Genomic DNA, 21,331 nt, shown 5'->3' with positions numbered 1-21,331 from the left:
CTTAAATCTTGTTTGACTTGGGTATAATGCTGTGAAAGGTTGATGTTCTATGACTGATGATTTGTTATGTTCAACACACAAATGTGAAAACTGGGATCATTGTAATTATGTTCTATAACACATTAATTTAAACCTTAATTGCACTAAAACTGTACTTGTCTCTTAAGTTGCTGATTTGAAACAGTGTTTCTGGCATAACTTCATTCTTAATTAACAGCCTGTTACTCACACTCATAGAGGTCATTCAGTCTTAAGTATACTGGTTAATGAGACCTATAAACTGGTGTAATCAATATTCTTGTAGTTAATATGTTATGTATCAGATACTTCTTTACATCTGAATTCTTCTTTGTGATGGTTAAAATGCTTACACTTGTGGCATTTATTATGTTTGTAGCAACAATGTTTCACTTTTGTATTATGTTCATTTACACCAGGTTATTATGGTAACATTATCTATAATATTTTATTATTCATTTTTATGTAACATTAACAGACACTTAAACCTCATTCATTGCAATGCTGAAAGAAACTTAAAGATTACACTAAATTAGGCCATTCTGTATGAAGCTAGATGTGTTAGAGCAATTTCATGTGAGCATTTTCCATAATTTTGGAAATTGTCGCTCTATGTTAATTTTGTGATTTCACTACTCAGGTTTCACACTTATTCGGACTATAGGCAAACTGTTTGTTGTAATCAGAAATTTGTCAGATACTATGTATTTTCTTTTATACCTTTTGCAGTTTTTGTAGGCTAACCTATACTTATGTTCATAGGGAAGTGATGATCATACAACCTAAAATTTTCTGGTAATTTTGGAATTTAACTTTGACAATATGTATTCTATCTTTTGGACTCACTTTGTGCAACGTCTGGCAAACCTTATACTAGATTACAAAATATTGTAAACACATTGTTTCCATATTATGTGAGGGGATGTTGTAATGGGACATACTCCTCTACCATTACTATTCCTCAACAGTAGTTGTCGACTCCAGTATTATTTTTCGAATTTTGGACAGGTCAATATTATCTGTTGCTTTTCTGAAAACTTTCATATAATTTTATACACAGTGTGTTATATTTTAAGCTAAATTTATGAAAAGGAAATACTTTATAAAATACTGTAGTTTCGATGTGATAATTGATAAGTACTAGTTCTGAATGTACAGTTAAAATTTTATTTAGAAACATTTGAAATTGTGAATTATTTGCACATTTAAAAGTTCTGTTATTAATTACACAATCCACCACTGTTTACTATGTTTATTTCTGGATTCATTTATGAAATAGTAATTGAAATAAATAATGTACCGAAAAGTAGTAGGAATTCATTTATTAAGAAAATTGTAAACCCTTTGGAATATTGTTGTTTCCACAGAGTGTGAGAGCTGTAAGCTTGCCCAAGATGTGATCAGATGTATTTTCGTGTAATAGGTGCAAACAATGTAATTTCGGCTTTGTTATTGTCAAAATACTGTATGATATACTAGAATGTGAGAAAATCAGTGGAAAATATATTTACGTAAAAATTTCTGGAAAAACACTCTTCCAGTTATTTAGTTCAAACCAACAGTGAGGCCCTGATGTTAGATTTTCAGGTTCAAGAATCAGGCCCCTAGACAAGAAGAACTGGAGCCATCTCAACATGACAAGCTAAGTAAACTTGAAAGTTTACTGTAATATTTTCTCCTCTCAAATCTTCATAAAAGACTTTGCTTATTAATTACTTCGACTGGACATTATTTAATGTGGACAACAGATGAAAGAAGGAAGGAAAGGGGCAACGGGGGGGGGGGGGGGGGGGGGCGGAGATTACAATGGCAATCATCACTCTCACAACCATACAACTTCACGATGTTGCTGTGTAACTCCTGAAGAAATGGCGCAACTTTGCACCCATCCAAGACCTACACCAGTCATGGATTTAATTGGCACTGAAGAATAATTAGCTGCACAACTTTCATCTGAAGCAACTGAAGAAGTACACTGCAACAGGCTTTCCTCACCATATTGTTATCACTATTTTTGAGCTAAGCATCTTTGGCTCTAGAGTGAAGATCTCAATGATAGAAATAATGTTATTATGATTATGATTTCACTATGGAACTAGAGGTGACATCTGAAATTACCATGGTAAAGGTACTTAAACTAGTGTGAATTGATTTGATTTGCTTTGATTTGATTTGGTGTTTCATAGGTCCAATTGTGTTGGGTTCACAAGGACATGGAATGAGTGCTTTTTACAAATACAATATGATAATCTTATAGCATATACAGACATTTGAGTACATAATTATATAAAAATTTATACAATAAATTCTTTAAGCAGCAATACACAAAAATGATGATACATATTTTCTTAGACTCATTAAAGCACTACAGAAAAACGGATACAGAGCACACCCAGATACAGAGCTCAAGTTAAATAACATTCTTAGTGGTGTTATGTCAACTTGTATTATATAATATTAAAATTTTACAGTTTATTTATTTAAAAATTCATCTAGACTGTAAAAAGCTTTTTCTAGCAGAAATATTTTTAGTGCTTTCTTAAACTTACTCTTGTTATGAATCTCTGTCTTTATTTCGGGAGTTTTGTACCAGTGTAGTGGACCCCTTTTGTGCCAAGCTCAAATTTCTATGCTTGCTGTGTATGTCATTCTTCCCCCATGTCTTATGCCCATGATAATTACTATTTGGTTGAAATATCTCTATATTTTTACAGACAAAACACATGAGAGAAAAACTATATTGGCATGTAGTTGTGTATATTTTAAGTTTTCTAAAGCTATTTCTACATGAGTCTCTCAGGCGCAATCCACATATAACTCTTAAAGCTCGCTTCTGAGCAATGAACACTTTCCTTGCTAATGGCTGGTTGCCCCAAAAAATAATGCCGTATTCAACAAGTGAGTGAAAATAGCCATAGTATGCCACTTTTGCAGTGTTAGGTTCAACACATGTAGTGACAACCCATAAAGCATACATAGCAGAGCTAAGCCTCTTACAGAGATCTATAATATGCGAAGACCAGATCATTTTCTTGTCAATGTGCATGCCAAGAAATTTTGTTGTTTCCATTCTTTCTATTGACTGATTACCACATGTCACGCTTATCTCTCTCTCTTTTTCTGTTTTTGTACAGAACCGAATAAAGCTGGTCTTACTGGAATTTAATGAGAGACCATTCACCTTGAATCAATTTACCACATCTGAAAGTATGTGATTAATGGATTCCTCAAGATTACTATCTGTTCTACTGCTCATAAAAATTGTGGTATCATCAGCAAATAATGTAAATTTACATGATAGGCTTGTACATGTTGGTAGATCATTTACAAAAATCAGGAATAATAATGGCCCAAGAATTGAGCTCTGAGGTACTCCACAGGTAATGGAACTCCATTCAGAATGTGAAGAAACATCACCCTACTCCACCTGAGCTATTCGAGACAATTTTTTGTTTTCTGTCTTGGAGATACGACTGTAGGCAATTCCCTGCAACACCACTTATTTCTACTAATTTTGCTTTTTGCAAGAGAATCTGGTGATCAACACAGTAAAATGCTTTACACTAATCACAGAAGACACCAAGTGCTAGCATTTTTTCATTAAGGGTTTCTAGGACTCCATTTGCAAGTGCATAGATTGCATCTTCTGTTGAACGACCCTTTTGAAAGCCAAATTTGTTCTTGCTGAGAACTCCATTCTTAATGAGATGATCAGTAATTCTTACATGTATTAGCTGTTTTAGAATTTTAGAGAAAGCTGTCAGCAAAGAGATAGGTCGATAGTTAGTTCAGTTTTCTCTCCCTTTTTGTACAGGGGCTTCACAATGACATACTTAAGCCTACTCGGAACAACACCTTTCTGAAGGGAAACATTGAAAATATGACAGAGAATGTCCCTTCTCCACACACAAGAATATTTCAATAAATTACTAGAAATATTATCAACTGCTTCAGAGTTCTTACTTTTTAGTGACATGATGATTTTTTGAATTTCATCTACAGTGACAGGATTAAGGTGCATTTCTGAAATTGTGTTTGAATATACAGTTTGATAAAGAGTTACAGCTTCATTAACATTCGGCTTGCAACCAATCTGTTGGGTTACTGATAGGAAGTGTTTATTAAAAATCTCAGCCACACTTTTGGGGGTATATACTAGGGTACCTTCATATCTGATTTTATTTACATCTTCTTTGCTTGTCGTATCTCTTCCTGTTTCTTTTTCTACAATGCTCCAAATTGTTTTTATTTTATTATTAGAATTATCTATTTTCTTTTCATTATAAAGGGCATTTGATTTCTGTATTACATTCTTTACAGTATAATCTATAGTGTTCCCATTTTTGTACATCTTTAGATAATCTTATTGCAGCCTAAGTTTCCCTTTTGGTTTTATATGACTGTTTTATACCTTTTGCAATCCAAGGCCTACTTACAGAATTGGAAGCACTGTTTCTGACCCATTTCTTTGGAACTATTTCTTCTAAAAGAGAACAGAATTCATTTATAAAAGAGTTAAATTTAGTATCAACATTATCATGGCTACATACTAAAGACCAATCCATTTGCTGCAACCTATGGTTGAAAGTTTCTTTTGCCTCTTTGTTCATTACTCTTATGAATTTCCATTGAGGAAATTATTTTTTGAACAGATTAACATAATAAAGAGTGAGAATTTGTCCATCATGATCTGAAAGCCCACTTATAACCTGCCTGACAGTATAATTCTGGTGTTTTTATTTACGTCTAAAAAAATGTTATCTATCAGTCTGGGACTCAGATATAATTCTTGTTGGGAAATTTATTACCGATATCAGATTACATAAGCTCATCACAATCTCAAAGTCAATTTTATTCTTATTTTCTGTCATAAAGTTTATATTGACATCACCTAAAACTACAATATCCTTTGCTTTTGCAAGTAACCCTGATAGCAGGAGTTCCATTATATGTAGAAAAGTTTTTATATCACCTGAAGGTGCGCTGTAGACAGCCAACACTATTGTTGTTGTTGTTGTTGTGGTCTTCAGTCCTGAGACTGGTTTGATGCAGCTCTCCATGCTACTCTATCCTGTGCAAGTTTCTTCATCTCGCAGTACCTACTGCAACCTACATCCTTCTGAATCTGCTTAGTGTATTCATCTCTTGGTCTCCCTCTATGATTTTTACCCTCCACGCTGCCCTCCAATGCTAAATTTGTCATCCCTTGATGCCTCAAAACATGTCCTACCAACCGATCCCTTCTTCTAGTCAAGTTGTGCCACAAACTTCTCTTCTCCCCAATCCTATTCAATACCTCCTCATTAGTTACGTGATCTACCCACCTTATCTTCAGCATTCTTGTGTAGCACCACATTTCGAAAGCTTCTATTCTCTTCTTGTCCACACTAGTTATCGTCCATGTTTCACTTCCATACATGGCTACACTCCATACAAACACTTTCAGAAACGACTTCCTGACACTTAAATCTATACTCGATGTTAACAAATTTCTCTTCTTCAGAAACGATTTCCTTGCCATTGCCAGTCTACATTTTATATCCTCTCTACTTCGACCATCATCAGTTATTTTACTCCCTAAATAGCAAAACTCCTTTACTACTTTAAGTGTCTCATTTCCTAATCTAATTCCCTCAGCATCACCCGATTAATTTGACTACATTCCATTATCCTCGTTTTGCTTTTGTTGATGTTCATCTTATATCCTCCTTTCAAAACTCTGTCCATTCCGTTCAACTGCTCTTCCAAGTCATTTGCTGTCTCTGACAGAATTACAATGTCATCGGCGAACCTCAAAGTTTTTACTTCTTCTCCATGAATTTTAATGCCTACTCCGAATTTTTCTTTTGTTTCCTTTACTGCTTGCTCAATATACAGATTGAATAACATCGGGGAGAGGCTACAACCCTGTCTCACTCCTTTCCCAATCACTGCTTCCATTTCATGCCCCTCGACTCTTACAACTGCCATCTGGTTTCTGTACAAATTGTAAATAGCCTTTCGCTCCCTGTATTTTACCCCTGCCACCTTCAGAATTTGAAAGAGAGTATTCCAGTTAACATTGTCAAAAACTTTCTCTAAGTCTACAAATGCTAGAAACGTAGGTTTGCCTTTTCTTAATCTTTCTTCTAAGATAAGTTGTAAGGTTAGTATTGCCTCACGTGTTCCAACATTTCTACGGAATCCAAACTGATCTTCCCCGAGGTCCGCTTCTACCAGTTTTTCCATTCGTCTGTAAAGAATTCGCGTTAGTATTTTGCAGCTGTGACTTATTAAACTGATAGTTCGGTAATTTTCACATCTGTCAACACCTGCTTTCTTTGGGATTGGAATTATTAGATTCTTCTTGCAGTCTGAGGGTATTTCGCCTGTCTCATACATCTTGCTCACCAGATGGTAGAGTTTTGTCATGACTGGCTCTCCCAAGGCCATCAGTAGTTCTAATGGAATGTTGTCTACTCCTGGGGCCTTATTTCGACTCAGGTCTTTCAGTGCTCTGTCAAACTCTTCACGCAGTATCGTATCTCCCATATCATCTTCATCTACATCCTCTTCCATTTCCATAATATTGTCCTCAAGTACATCGCCCTTGTATAAACCCTCTGTATACTCCTTCCACCTTTCTGCCTTCCCTTCTTTGCTTAGAACTGGGTTGCCATCTGAGCTCTTGATATTCATACTAGTGGTTCTATTCTCTCCAAAGGTCTCTTTAATTTTCCTGTAGGCAGTATCTATCTTACCCCTAGTGAGACAAGCCTCTACATCCTTACATTTGTCCTCTAGCCATCCCTGCTTAGCCATTTTGCACTTCCTGTCGATTTCATTTTTGAGACGTTTGTATTCCTTTTTGCCTGCTTCATTTACTGCATTTTTATATTTTCTCCTTTCATCAATTAAATTCAATATTTCTTCTGTTACCCAAGGATTTCTATTAGCCCTCGTCTTTTTACCTACTTGATCCTCTGCTGCCTTCACTACTTCATCCCTCAGAGCTACCCATTCTTCTTCTACTGTATTTCTTTCCCCCATTCCTGTCAATTGTTCCCTTATGCTCTCCCTCAAACTCTCTACAACCTCTGGTTCTTTCAGTTTATCCAGGTCCCATCTCCTTAAATTCCCACCTTTTTGCAGTTTCTTCAGTTTCAATCTGCAGATCATAACCAATAGATTGTGGTCAGAATCCACATCTGCCCCTGGAAATGTCTTACAATTTAAAATCTGGTTCCTAAATCTCTGTCTTACCATTATATAATCTATCTGATACCTTTTAGTATCTCCAGGATTCTTCCAGGTATACAACCTTCTTTTATGATTCTTGAACCAAGTGTTAGCTATGATTAGGTTATGCTCTGTGCAAAATTCTACAAGGCGGCTTCCTATTTCATTTCTTCCCCCCAATCCATATTCACCTACTGTGTTTCCTTCTCTCCCTTTTCCTACTGACGAATTCCAGTCACCCATGACTATTAAATTTTCGTCTCCCTTCATTACCTGAATAATTTCTTTTATCTCGTCATACATTTCATCAATTTCTTCATCATCTGCAGAGTTAGTTGGCATATAAACTTGTACTACTGTAGTAGGCATGGGCTTTGTGTCTATCCTGGCCACAATAATGCGTTCACTATGCTGTTTGTAGTAGCTAACCCGCACTCCTATTTTTTTATTCATTATTAAACCTACTCCTGCATTACCCCTATTTGATTTTGTATTTATAACCCTGGAATCACCTGACCAAAAGTCTTGTTCCTCCTGCCACCGAACTTCACTAATTCCCACTAGATCTAACTTTAACCTATCCATTTCCCTTTTTAAATTTTCTAACCTACCTGCCCGATTAAGGGATCTGACATTCCACGCTCCGATCCGTAGAACGCCAGTTTTCTTTCTCCTGATAACAACGTCCTCTTGAGTAGTCCCCGCCCGGAGATCCGAATGGGGGACTATTTTACCTCCGGAATATTTTACCCAAGAGGACGCCATCATCATTTAACCATACAGTAACGCTGCATGCCCTCGGTAATAATTACGGCTGTAGTTTCCCCTTGCTTTCAGCCGTTCGCAGTACCAGCACAGCAAGGCCGTTTTGGTTATTGTTACAAAGCCAGGTCAGTCAATCATCCAGACTGTTGGCCCTGCAACTACTGAAAAGGCTGCTGCCCCTCTTCAGGAACCATACGTTTGTCTGGCCTCTCAACAGATACCCCTCCGTTGTGGTTGCACCTACGGTACGGCCATCTGTATCGCTGAGGCACGCAAGCCTCCCCACCAATGGCAAGGTCCATGTTTCATGGGGGGGGGGGGGGGAGGCCAACACTATTATTGTGTAGAATTTAGTTATTATTTCTGTTGCACATGCCTTAAATTGTTGTTCCATACAATATTTCTTAATATTTATAGCTTTGTATGCTATACTATCCTTAACATAAATTGCTACTCCACCCTTGTATTTACTTTCCCTACAGTAGTATGTTACTAAACTATAGCTTACTATAGATGGCAAGGCTCATTTATCAGTAACATGGTGCTCAGTTAAGCACAAAATCTGAGCATTATTTATACAATCCTTTTCATTCATGTTAATAAGAAGTTGATCTGTTTTGTTTAAGAAGCATCTTATATTTTGATGGAAGAAAGAGATGCCTTCTTCCTGCTTTTTTATTTTATTAGTGCTGTTGTTGCCTGACTGAGAATCCACTGGAGTCTGTGTTGAGACAGGAGGGAGGAGACACTTGACACTACCTACTGTTGTCCCTTCTCTTTCTTCGGGCCCACACATAAAAAATCTTTGAGATGTGAGGGAGACTCAGCATTTCTTCTGTCCAACAACCTTTTATTTGGATTGCATGATGAAGATTTCTTCCCATTTACTGCATGAGGAATTTCTGTTTTTCCTGTAGATGTCACATCTTTTTCTTCTTCAGATGATGTTAATCTTGTAGGTGAGATCACAACGTCAGCGTAGGAGAGTGTTTTGGATGGATCTTGCATTTCAATTTGTACACCAACTGACAAGTTATTTTTCTCCTTTACATTTTCAGCACCTGGATGTCCTGGTATTCCTATTTCTAGGGCAGTCTGTGACTTGTTTCCCTTAGTGATGTTACTACTATGTTCTCTAATTTGATGACACATAAATCGCTTTCCCTTGTTGTTTAATTGCATGCCATGCCTAGTATAATGATCCCTTTCATGGGAATGACATTCGGGAAAAGATGCATTAGGAAATACTTTAGCAATTTTCTGTAGTTTCCTATTGGTGTTTTCGATTTCTATGTTGACACATGATGTAGGAATTAAGTCATGTCTTGTTGGTATGCTTGAGAGGATCAAGTTTACATTTCGTAAATTGTTTAGGGCTTTCACTGTTTCTCTGACAGCCTGTTTAGCATTATTATGGTACACATCATTAGAACGTCCTCTTAAGACAATAACATCATTTTTTGTGAGTGTCTCCAATAGTTTACTGTAGTCCTTTGTTACTTCATACATAGGTGCATCTGGTTTTGCGAAAGATGTTACATTTATGTTCATTCCACTAAGTGTCTTAGAAATATTTTAACCATGGCTATCAGCTAGAACTAACACTTTTCTGTCTTTATAACTTATGTCATGGCACTTCATGTTGCCACAGGGAAACGTACTATCCTTGTTATTCAATTTCGTATAATTTCTGTGTACTTGCGGCACTTTCGTGGGAATATTCACAGTATCTAAAGAATAACTCGGTTTTCTCAATGTTTGAATTATCGTACAGGTACATTTATCATCTGAAATCACTTCAGAGCTATTTTTGGTAAACACAGCCATTGTAAACACTTGCTGGTATTGTTTCATATGTGAAGGCACTTTCGACACAATGCAACAGGTTCTTATTTTCAGTACCGGTACCGTCACTAGATATTTTCACTGTGAGAGATTTTATGACTGTCTCCAAATTGTGAACAAATATTTTTGCTGCAGTAAGTTCCTGTTGATGCGCATCAGCAGTATTTTCTTCTACTCCAAGAGATCATGTTGTGTTTAATCTGTATACAAGTGCTGAGAGAACATGTAAATACCATGCTTGGGGAATTTGCAGGTTGGAGAAATACAGTATTACAGTTTTATGTGGCTCATTCTGAGAAAGTGAATATTTCTATGGTAGATCTAATGTTAGTCCATGAAGGATTCTTAGCTCACTGACCAAATAATGACAGAAATGCATAAAGTTTGAACGTCGGTTGGAGTTTTTATCAACTGTCCATCAGCATTCCTGCTTATGACCGATCAGTCTGATTTCGAAATACTGTCCATGCCAGCCACCGTGATCTGGCTTTTTGCCTTATAGGTGAAAAGTGTACACATTATGCACTTTAACAAACCATTCTTTATTTGCCACAATTTACTTCCCTATAAAAGGGTACAAAGCTAGACAGTAGTACAAAGAAGATACAAAAGATATAACACACAATATAATGTTCCACTTCTTGGTTGTTGGGTATTGCACTTGCCACAACCTGATAATCTCTGTATATAAAAGGCAATGTCCTGACTGACTGGCTGACCATCACCAAGACCAAACTGCTAAGGACAGAAACTTGAAATTTGGAGTTCTGGATCTTAAACTGTAGGTGCAATTTAAGGATGGAGTTTTCGAAGTTTCAACCCTAAGGAGGTGAAACAGGAGATGAAGGCTTTCTAGACCCCCCCCCCCCCCCCCCCCCAAATTTTAAAGAGCTATGCTCAAACAAATGAGACACTGTCATATTGGAACCTGGAGTGTCCCATACCTCAGGGTAGATGCATCTGATATATCTGCAAGAACATATCTCAGGCACTGGAGGGGGAGTGATATCTGCCATGAGAGGCTGAGGAGGATTGGCTAGGGGTTCACATGCCATGAGGGTTGGGGGGAGACGTGGTAACTCAGTTAACACTGGTTTCGGGTCGTCAACTGAGACTGTGCATGTTTTCCATTTTTATCAATTATGAAGGTCATGATGCCACATAAAATCACAGTGAATGGTCCTAAATAAATAGGAGTCAATGGGGACCTGACTATGTCATCGCTAATCCATACCTGAGGGCAAGGGAAGAGGTCTTTTGGGAAAAGAATGGTCAAGAATTACAATGCAATGGGGGAGGAGGGTGTTGAAAGTGCACCGCAACCTGCAGCTAATGCAGAAATTGGCTATACTGATCCGTTCCCCAGATACTGAAAAGGGATGAAGCAAAAAATTCACCTGGCATCTTCAAAGCTTCGCCATAGACCAATTGCACTGAAGAATGCCTGATATCCTCCTTTAGCACGGTATAAAGTCCCAACAAAACTGTAGGCAAGGCAACTGTCCATGCCCCTCTGTGGCATCCCAAGGCACCCTTCAGAATGCAGTCCATACACTCTACCATCTCATTGCTACAGGGATGCTAGCTTGTAGTTTGCAGGTGTTTGCAACCTTTCTTACATAGCAATTCATTAAATAATTGGGAATCAAATTGATGGTGTTTGTCAGATGTAATTGCTGTAAGAATACTGGACTGACCAAAGCATGTGGAGATGATAGCTCAGTCAATGGCGCAAGCAGAAACGTCAGACACTGGGCACACCTCTGTGCACCTCGTAAACCTGTCAATCGAGGTGCAACATAACAAAACCCCTCCAAGCAAGTGTGATGATCTACTGCCTCAATGTGAATATGGGGAAAACAACCTGTATGGGTGGGGATTGCATCTATGGGAGAGGAAGCGTTACAACTGATTTTGTTTTTCTGACATGGTGCCCAGTACCAGCAATCTTTCTGCATTCCCAGCAACACCACTTTGGAGGCCACAAACATAGCAGAAGCATTGATGCTAGGATGTGACAACAGGTGCAGAACATTACAGATGGTGTGCGATCACTGTAATGGAATAAATGGGTACAAAACATTCCGAGAAGTATCACACCATGGATGAGACTGGGAACCCTGTACTGGAACACATCCAGGTTTCACTAATGGATGCAAGATCAAGCTGACATTGTTATAAAAATGCATAAGGATCTTGATGTTTTGCAATAGCTGCCCAATCAATATATGTCAAAGGAGCACAGCTGTATGATAAGGAATGCACAACAGGGTTATCAGATCCGCAGATGTGGCTGATATCAGCAGGGTATTGGCCAATAAATTCCATATAACAGATCTGATGTTGCCATGTAAGCCACTCATCAGTGCACCATATGCTCCTTGGGCTGCCATCTACCAGCTTGGCATTGAGTCTTGCCAGTTCAGTGAGGGTTTGCTCCGTAGATGGCTATGGTGGTTGTGCAGCCAACTGCCCAGCACGTGAAACATAACTTGGCATGCTGGATGTGCACAGTTCAGGATCAGGGTCCATAATCTCATCAATTGCTGCACATGAATTAACCATTTATCCCATGCAAGTGCCACAGTGTCTGCCTTTAAAGCATATTCAACCACATGAACAAGATGGCGGTGTGTGTAGATATGCGCGATTTTACTCCAAAAATAAGTTACAGTGAAGCCGTTAAAAATTCGTGTGTAAGGTGCAAAAGTGAATTAGTAAAGTATAATGAGCGTATTGCTAGTTTACAATGTGTAATCAGCAGTCTAAGAATAGAAATCGACAGCCTGAAGTCAGAAAATACGGAACTGAAGTCGAAGCGAAACATGGATCCATTGCTTCAAGACAGACAGAAGAGCAAAAACTTTCGCCAGAACATGGCTACATTGGCGCAAAATGACGCTGATAAATCATCAGAATGGAAGGTAGTACACAACAAGCGTCAAACAATCGGCACTAAAACTTCGTCTACAGCAAATGTTTCGAGGTTCGAGAATGTAAACAATTTTGATGTACTTTGTTCTAGTAATAGTCTCACAGAAAGTGAAAACAATCGTATGAAGAGTGTACTGATAAACTATCGGAAAAAGGTTAGGTTTGATCTTCCAAAGCCACAACGTTCAGTTAACAGCAATGAAAGTGGCAGCGGTGTGATCCAGTCTGCTGTGAGCGAAACATCAACAAATCGTCTCCACATTTTCGCTGATAGTCATGGTAGAGGCATGGCTGATATAGTGAAAAGCAGTTTTAATGCTGCCGATGTTTGTGGAATTGTGAAGCCAGGTGCTAAACTTCAAGAAGTTGTAGCGGGTTGTGATCCTGAAAAAGTAAAAAACGAGTGTGTGATCTTAATAGGTGGCTCAAACAACGTTGCCTGCAATGAAGGGAATGATGTCATACAGTCGCTCAGGAAGAAAATATCGGCGCTTCATCCGTCTAAAGTATTTGTTGTGAACATTCCAAAGAGACATGACTTAATCTCACAGTCCTGTGTAAATGAGGCTATCTCACAAACGAACTCTAAGTTAGCAAAGTTGTGTAAGCATTTTAACAATACTTGTGTTGTAGATACAAGCAGTTTTGGATGAGAATTATTTACAAGACACGGTATGCACCTGAACAGATCAGGAAAAAAAAGCATTAGGTACCCTCTTAAAAACAAAAATATTGGAAGAAGTCCACAAATGTACCCCAAAGTTGGAACCAATCGCACTTAAATGGCTCAGCCATCAAGTCAGACTCGGTTTCAAACTCAAATGTTTCAGGAAATTGTTAGTAATGAACGTACTGTGTCTGTAGCTACAGATAATTTTTTAGGCAAAAGTTTACATCTGTCTGTAATTCCAAAGAAATGACGATTTTTCACCAAAATGTGGGAGGATTTGGTAATAAAGTAAATGACATTACTGTTCTGTTAGAGGAACCACAAGGAATAAAAGATACTGATGTATTATGTTTTAGTGAACATCATGTGAAAGATATTGAAAGGTTACAGCTAAGTGGTTACTGTCAGGCAACGCATTACTCTAGAACCATCATGGAAAAAGGTGGAATGGTAATTTATGTAAAAAACAACATATCTTACAATGCATTAGATTTAAAGAGCCATTGTATAGAGCATCAAATTGAAGTATGTGGTGTTGAGATTACTGTAAATGACTTCACGGCTGTAGTGTTAGCACTGTATAGATCTCCCTCAGGGAATTTGAATGTATTTCTTAAGCACTTAGATTCTTTATTATCCATACTGTACTCAAAGTCCAAGAACTTGATAATTACTGGTGACTTTAATGTTGATTTCCTAAATGAGGGCAATAGTAAAGCTGATTTAGTACATTTAATGGAGTCTTATAATCTGATGGCAATAGTAGATTTCCCAACTAGGGTTACTGTTAACAGTAAAAGTCTGATAGATAATATATTTATAGATAAGTCTAAATGCAATGAGATCACTGTACATCCAATCATTGGCCTTTCTGATCATGGTGGTCAATTGCTTAGGCTCAATTACATCAGTGTGTGCAACAGTTCCGAGCATTCTTGGAAGTCTTTTAGGATAATAAATGAACAGGGCCTTAAAAAATTCAATGACAGCCTAAAAGAGATAGATTGGAGCCCAGTTTATAGGGAAACTGATGTAAACAAAAAGTACAATTCATTTTTAAATGAATTCATGTCTGTATTTGAGTCCATCTTTCCCAAAAAGTTGTTAGAAATAGTCATATAGGCAATGCCAAGAAGTCTTGGATCACTACAGGGATAATAACATCTTGTAGAACAAAGAGGATGTTATACAGTTCTCTCAGGACTTGTAATGATCCAAAGAAATGACAACACTACAAACTTTACTGTAGCATTCTCGAGAAGGTTATAAATAAATCTAAAATTATGTGCATAAAATCAGAAATTGAAAGCTCAGAAAATAAAATTAAAACTATATGGAACGTAATAAAGAGGGAAACTGGCAGGACAACAGGGAACATGTCTCAGGTAGAGATTAAAACAGGGGACAGTATCATAAAGAAACCTGAGTTGGTTGCAGAAATATTTAATAACCACTTTTTGAGAGCAGCAGAGAAGACAGGCTGTAATGGTTCTATGGAAGAATCATTGTCCCTCCTACAGAAAGCTATTAGCAACAGAATCCCACAGTTATCCTTACCTCCAGTTGCTGTAAGCGAAGCCATAAGAGTAATTAGATCATTAAAAAATAAAAATTCTGCTGGTGTGGACAATATTTCTAGTAAAATACTGAAACACTGTTATAAATTTGTTAGTCCCGTCTTATGCAACATATACAATGCATCCCTACAAGATAGGATTGTCCCTGACAGACTAAAGTTGGCTGTAGTGATTCCTCTCTTTAAAAAAGGTGATAAAAGCATTGTTACAAACTATCACCCAATATCCCTATTAACTACCTTCTCGAAAATTCTAGAAAAACTCATGCACAGGAGGATTGTAGACCATCTCAACTTCCACAGTATCTTAAGCAAAAATCAGTCTGGTTTTCGTGCCAGTCTTTGTACTGAACAGGCAATATTCTCTTTCAGCAACCAAGTTTTGAAAGCCATTAACAAAAAAATGTCTCCAGTGGGTATTTTTTGTGATCTTACGAAAGCCTTTGACTGTGTAAACCACCAAATTCTTTTGAAAAAGGCAGAATACTATGGTTTAGGCAGTACTGTTGGCTTGTGGCTACAATCATATCTACAGGATCGGAAGCAGACTGTAATGCTAAATGGCTCTTCTGGAGAACCTGCCTCGTCTGAATGGGGCACGATAACGTGTGGTGTGTCTCAAGGCTCCGTGTTGGGCCCACTGCTTTTCCTCATTTTTATTAATGATCTTCCTCTTTGTTCTGAGACAAACAGCAAATTTACCCTGTTTGCCGATGATACCACAATTCTAATTGAAGATTTGATTGATCATGATCTTGAACAAACTACAAATACTGTTATTAATGACATCTTAAATTGGTTCTCCTCAAATGGTCTCTCACTCAATGCAGATAAAACTCATTATATGAGGTTCCATACATCACAAAGTAATCCCGATGAAATTAACATAAAATGTAGAGATCAACCAATACAGAAAGTTGAAGATACAAAATTCCTGGGTGCTCACATAGACAGTAAATGTAATTGGTCAGTTCACATTCTTCATCTATGTAAAAAACTTAGCTCGGCAACATTTGTGTTACGGGTAATTTCTACAGTGGCTGAAGCTGACACCATTAAGGTTGCCTACTTTGGCTACTTCCACTCATTAATGTCATATGCTATCATATTCTGGGGGAACCAACCACTTGCAAAAAAAGTTTTCACCATAAAAAAAAAAGTGATCAGAATAATGCGCGGGGTCCATCAAAGACACTCTTGCAGGCACTTGTTTCAGAAGATAGGTATCCTAACAACTGCCTCACAGTATATTTTTTCCTTGCTGACCTTTGTGTGCAACAATTATTCTATCTGCCAAGACAACAGTAAATTCCATGGTTATAACACCAGAAACAAAAACAATCTACATTTCGAAATGAAACGTCTCACTCTGGTACAAAAAGGAGTTTACTACTCCAGCATTAAGCTGTTCAATGCTCTACCACTACATATCAAAAATGGCTCTGAGCACTATGGGACTCAACTGGTGAGGTCATTAGTCCCCTAGAACTTAGAACTAGTTAAACCTAAGGACATCACAAACATCCATGCCCGAGGCAGGATTCGAACCTGCGACCGTAGCGGTCTTGCGGTTCCAGACTGCAGCGCCTTTAACCGCACGGCCACTTCGGCCGGCCACTACATATCAAAAGTGTTTATACAGAACTGCCAAAATTTAAACAAGTTCTCAAAGATTATCTGACAGAGAAATCTTATTCTACTGTGGATGAATATCTGAAAGAAAATGTATACCATCACTAAACTTATTGTGTCTAGAAGTAGTTCAATTGATCTTATTGTGCATTTGGGCATTAGCACACTTTTTGTAACAACAAATTGGCTGTACCTGTATTTACTCTTGTAGGCCTTGTGCTCTTATCTTTACCTTTATTTGAAACTCCTATTTCTGTTAAATGGTTGTTATGTTATCTAGCTGACATTGTATCTGTTACTGTATTTATAGTATGTCTTACTTAAACTATGTACAATTTGGCATTGAATTGCCCTTGTATTTATTGTAACTTTAAATTGAAACCTGTACAATTAGACACGTTCCATATCCTTGTGACTGACTCACTAACTGGATCTACGGAACAAGAAATATAAATAAATAAATAAATTAATTAATTAATTAAATGTGGACAAAACTCTGTGAACAGCCCGCAGGAGACAACATAACCATCAACTGTTCTGGAAGGAGTCCTGGATTCACCAAAGCACAAAGCAAGTGTAGTAGCTGTGAAGGGGATTCACAAGCACCAAAATTACTGCCCACAGTCTTTTATAAACAATATTTTGGGGACACAAGGAAACACTGCAAAATAGTTTCTCTTAACACTGCAAAAGAATGATGAGGCAGAATATCCTCCACTTGCTCAATAATATTTGAGTCAATCTGTGAAATTACAATGGCAAATTGGTCCACACCTGAAGTAATGTTGCGCAGTTGAAAAGTGGTATCCACTTGTGCCAGCTATAATTGCGGGCTTGTAGGCCAACAAGCAGTAGATTTATATTATCCCTTGAAGTGACACTGGAAGAAGCAGTATGTAATTTAGGAACCGTAGGAGACTGTAGGAAAGAACCAGTTGCTGGCAATTCTTGATCTTCTGTCTTGATGGTGGTAGGTGGCATCATCATAATGTTGGAGCATAATTATAGCTCAGAATAAAAAAGAAATTCCACGATGGATCACACTGGGGTCTCTACCATAGGCGACACGTGTATGCAGTATGCACTTTACTGAATACTTCTTTATTTACGACAAATTACTTCCCATCAAAAGAGCACAACACAGCCACATTTTTGCAGCTAGACAGTAGTACAAAGAAGATACAAAACATAATAAAACAAAAGGTATAACACACAATATGTTTGACTTCTTGGTTGTTGAGAATTGCACTTCCCACAACCTGATAATCTCTGTATAAAAAAGGCAGTGTCCTGATTGACTAACTGACCATCACCCAGCCCAAACTGCTTAGGACAGAAACTTGAAATTTTGAGAAGATGTGGATCTTATGCTATAGGCGTCATTTATGAAGGGATTTTTTGAAATTTCAACCCTAAGGAGGTGTAATAGGGGAAGAATTTTTTTTTTTTTTTAATTCTGTGGGGGTGAAATAGAGGGTGAAACCATTTTTTGAAAATGTATCAGTATTAAAGAATTATTAATGTATTTTTAGAGCTACATCTATGAACTTTAGTATTTGACTCCTTGGTTACAGATTAAGAAAATATGTGTTTTAGTGTTTTTGGAAATTGAACCTCTAAGGGGGTAAAGTAGGAATGAGATTGTTTGTGAAAATATTTTATTATGAAAGCAGTTTTAAAGCTATATCTATGAAAATATAAATTTAGCTTCTCAGTTAGAAATAAAAAATATGTGTTTCACTATTTTTGGAAATTAAATCCCGATAGGGGTAAAACAGGGGATGAAACTTTTTATGGTAATATTTCATTGTGCGATAATTTTTGAAACTAAATCTATGAAAATTTATATTTTGCTTCTTTGTTAGAAATAAAGCATATGTATGTCACTGTTTTCAGAAATTCAACCCCTAAGGGGGTGAAATTGGGTCAGTATGATTCACTGACTTATCATCACCCAGACCAAACTGGTAAGGACAGAAACTTGTAGTTTGTATAGTAAGTGGGACTTATATTGTAGGCATCATTTAAGAATGGATTGTCCAAAATTCCACTCCTAACAGGGTGAAATAGGGGATGAAAGGCTTTTTGAAAGTATGTTGCCATTAAGGGTATTTTGAAGCTAGAGCTACAGAAACTGGTATTTGGTTTCTCAGTCCGAAAATAATAGATAAGGTTTTCAGCATTTTTGGAAATTCAACCACTAAGGGAGTAAAACATTTTTTTTAAAATAAATAATTACTAAAGAACTACTAAAAGATATTTAAGGCTACATCTGTGACAACTGGTATTCGAATTTTTCCTTAGAAATAAAAAAAACATGTTTCTCAGTGTTTCTGAAAATTCAACTGCTAAGGAAGTGCAATAGGAGATGAAAATTTTTAAGAAACTATTTCGTTATATTAAAAAATTTTAAAGCTGAATTTATGAAAATTGGTATTTCTATGGAAATATCTCTACAATAATGCAAAAGGCATGATTAATAAAAACTTTGGACTCCAGCTATCAGAATCACTTTTGGTCAGAAGTGCACTCTGAAAAGATGATGCTTCTATGGCCTTAATTAATGTGAAAGTCTTAGAAGGTGTTGCAATTTATGAAGAACATAAAAATTTGATTAAATAAAAACAAAAAAGTCTCTGCTTGCCATACAGTGTATGCAAGCCAAGCAGTGGGTTCTAAGCTAGTTTATCATATGTGACGTACACTGAAAAACATTAGAGTTACATCATGTGACTTGCTGCTGAAAATTCTGGGAAATCCTAGGACTACTATGGTTTAAATCAACAGAACAGTATAAAACACACACACACACACACACACACACACACACACACACACACACACACACAGAGAGAGAGAGAGAGAGAGAGAGAGAGAGAGAGAGAGAGAGAGAGAGAGAGAGAGAGTCCATTTCACTTTCATGTACTTACAATTCCATGCTCCTGCAGAACATCAACATCCTGAAAGAAACTCTCTTCTTCATCCACATCAGAGTATTCTGATGCTACTACTTGATCTCCCTTGTCCATTTCTGTAGATATGACATAAAATAAATATTTTGATAAACGAACATTAGCAATTTAAACAATTGTAAAATGAAATTAAACTTGCTGTTTGTTATATTATTTTTACCATTATAGTATGACTTCATGAAACTGGTGTTAGGGTGGTAAGGTTATATGTATGCAACACTTATATTCACTGTAATATGTCTGGATTACTAGAAGTTTTATTTAGAATACTAAAAAATGAAATTTTAATCACAGAAGTAGGAAACGTGTTATTTATCACTAGGCAGCCAAAGAATAGGAGAAAAATTTCTAGAATATAGATTTTTGAGATTAACAATAACAGTGGCCTGTTTTGGTGTTTGTCTTTGATCCATATTGATTAATATTTTACATTGGAAGCAACCACGAAGTTTTAACCCAGATCTTCAGAGGCCTGTTTTTCCCAGTTTAACAACACACCCTGCCGCCAGAATTACCTTTTCAGAATGAGGAGTAGGTTCACTAGGAATTCTCACAACATGCAAATAAAATTAATGTTATGCCATTTAAAATTTTGCTGTTATATTGATTGTTCCATAAAAGTTCAGGAAATCTGCCAAAGATACATAACTTCTGCCTTGATAATTCATTTCAGAGCTTACTGACCATTATCAGGTGTTGATGATGTTGGTTTTAGGATGCTTTAGAGCATTGTTATTTAAGCTCTTGCAAAATATGACTGTATGCAGTAAGTGAACTGATCAAAGAAGTCTTTCCTTAAAATGTTACTGTGATAATGTTCTATAGAAATATCTTAGCAGCTTCTTTCAGAATGTGTGTGAATCTGAACACAATTGTAGAGCTTGATGGGCCACCCACGTGGATCAAACCTGTGAGAAGAGCTGATCCCTGCAGCTCCTTCCCACTTCCTGGAACAGTGTTGCTTCACGTTTAAATTATATTGGACAGATTGACAATAATGCATAAAAGACTACTTTTAGTTCTTAAAATTATGATTTTAAAAATAGGTATACTAAAACAAAGAATAAAAATATATATGGTTGTGTGTGTGTGTGTGTGTGTGTGTGTGTGTGTGTGTGTGTGTGTATGTGTGTCATCACACATGCTCAAGAACATATCCTCACAGTTTAATAAAATTTTGGTAGTCATGACATAAAATACTACCTTCTGAATTGAAGACTTGCTGGATATAAGATACAAAAATGTTTACCCAGATACACATAGCTGCCTGTCCTATAATATAAAATTTAAGGTTGGGTCCTAATTCCTCATAAAATTTTAAAACTCATACCAAACTTGTCCAGTTATCGCTTAAAACAGAGGGCACATCTCTAGGAGGGCATATCTCCGGTAAAACATTTAATGTACTCTTACCAGCAAACAAATAGCATTCAATTCAAATACGACACATTTCTATAATGATGCTACATGCACTGCTATCTGGAGGCTCATCATGATGAAAGAGGAAGCCTAGACTGAAGGCCAGTGTTCTACAAGAAGGTGAGCTATAATGATGTCTCATCTCAGAGGCTGGATGAAGAAAGTTGTAGGGGATACCTCTCTAGAACTTTTGGAGCCGAGTGCACCTTGTCCTGCTGTTACATTTAGTAATGGCCAACCACTACCAGTCAAGTGCCAAAATGTGTAGAGGGTGATACTGTT

At 37.1% G+C, this 21,331-nt stretch overlaps 1 protein-coding gene across 1 annotated transcript in view; it reads right to left on the bottom strand.

The window, feature by feature from the left end:
* Nucleotides 1–21,331, bottom strand: part of LOC126252041 (meiotic recombination protein DMC1/LIM15 homolog) — a 164,990-nt gene that overhangs the window by 118,405 nt on the left and 25,254 nt on the right. The window contains exon 2 of the mRNA XM_049952834.1: nt 19,589–19,689. Within this exon, the coding sequence (XP_049808791.1) occupies nt 19,589–19,687 (99 nt within the window). The 5' untranslated portion in view covers nt 19,688–19,689. The remainder of the gene's footprint in view (nt 1–19,588; nt 19,690–21,331) is intronic.

The sequence above is a fragment of the Schistocerca nitens genome, chromosome 4, assembly GCF_023898315.1.
Source record: "Schistocerca nitens isolate TAMUIC-IGC-003100 chromosome 4, iqSchNite1.1, whole genome shotgun sequence".
NCBI lineage: Eukaryota > Metazoa > Arthropoda > Insecta > Orthoptera > Acrididae > Schistocerca > Schistocerca nitens.
Note: the sequence above shows the minus strand (reverse complement) of the source record. Positions and strands in the feature narration are given on the sequence as shown.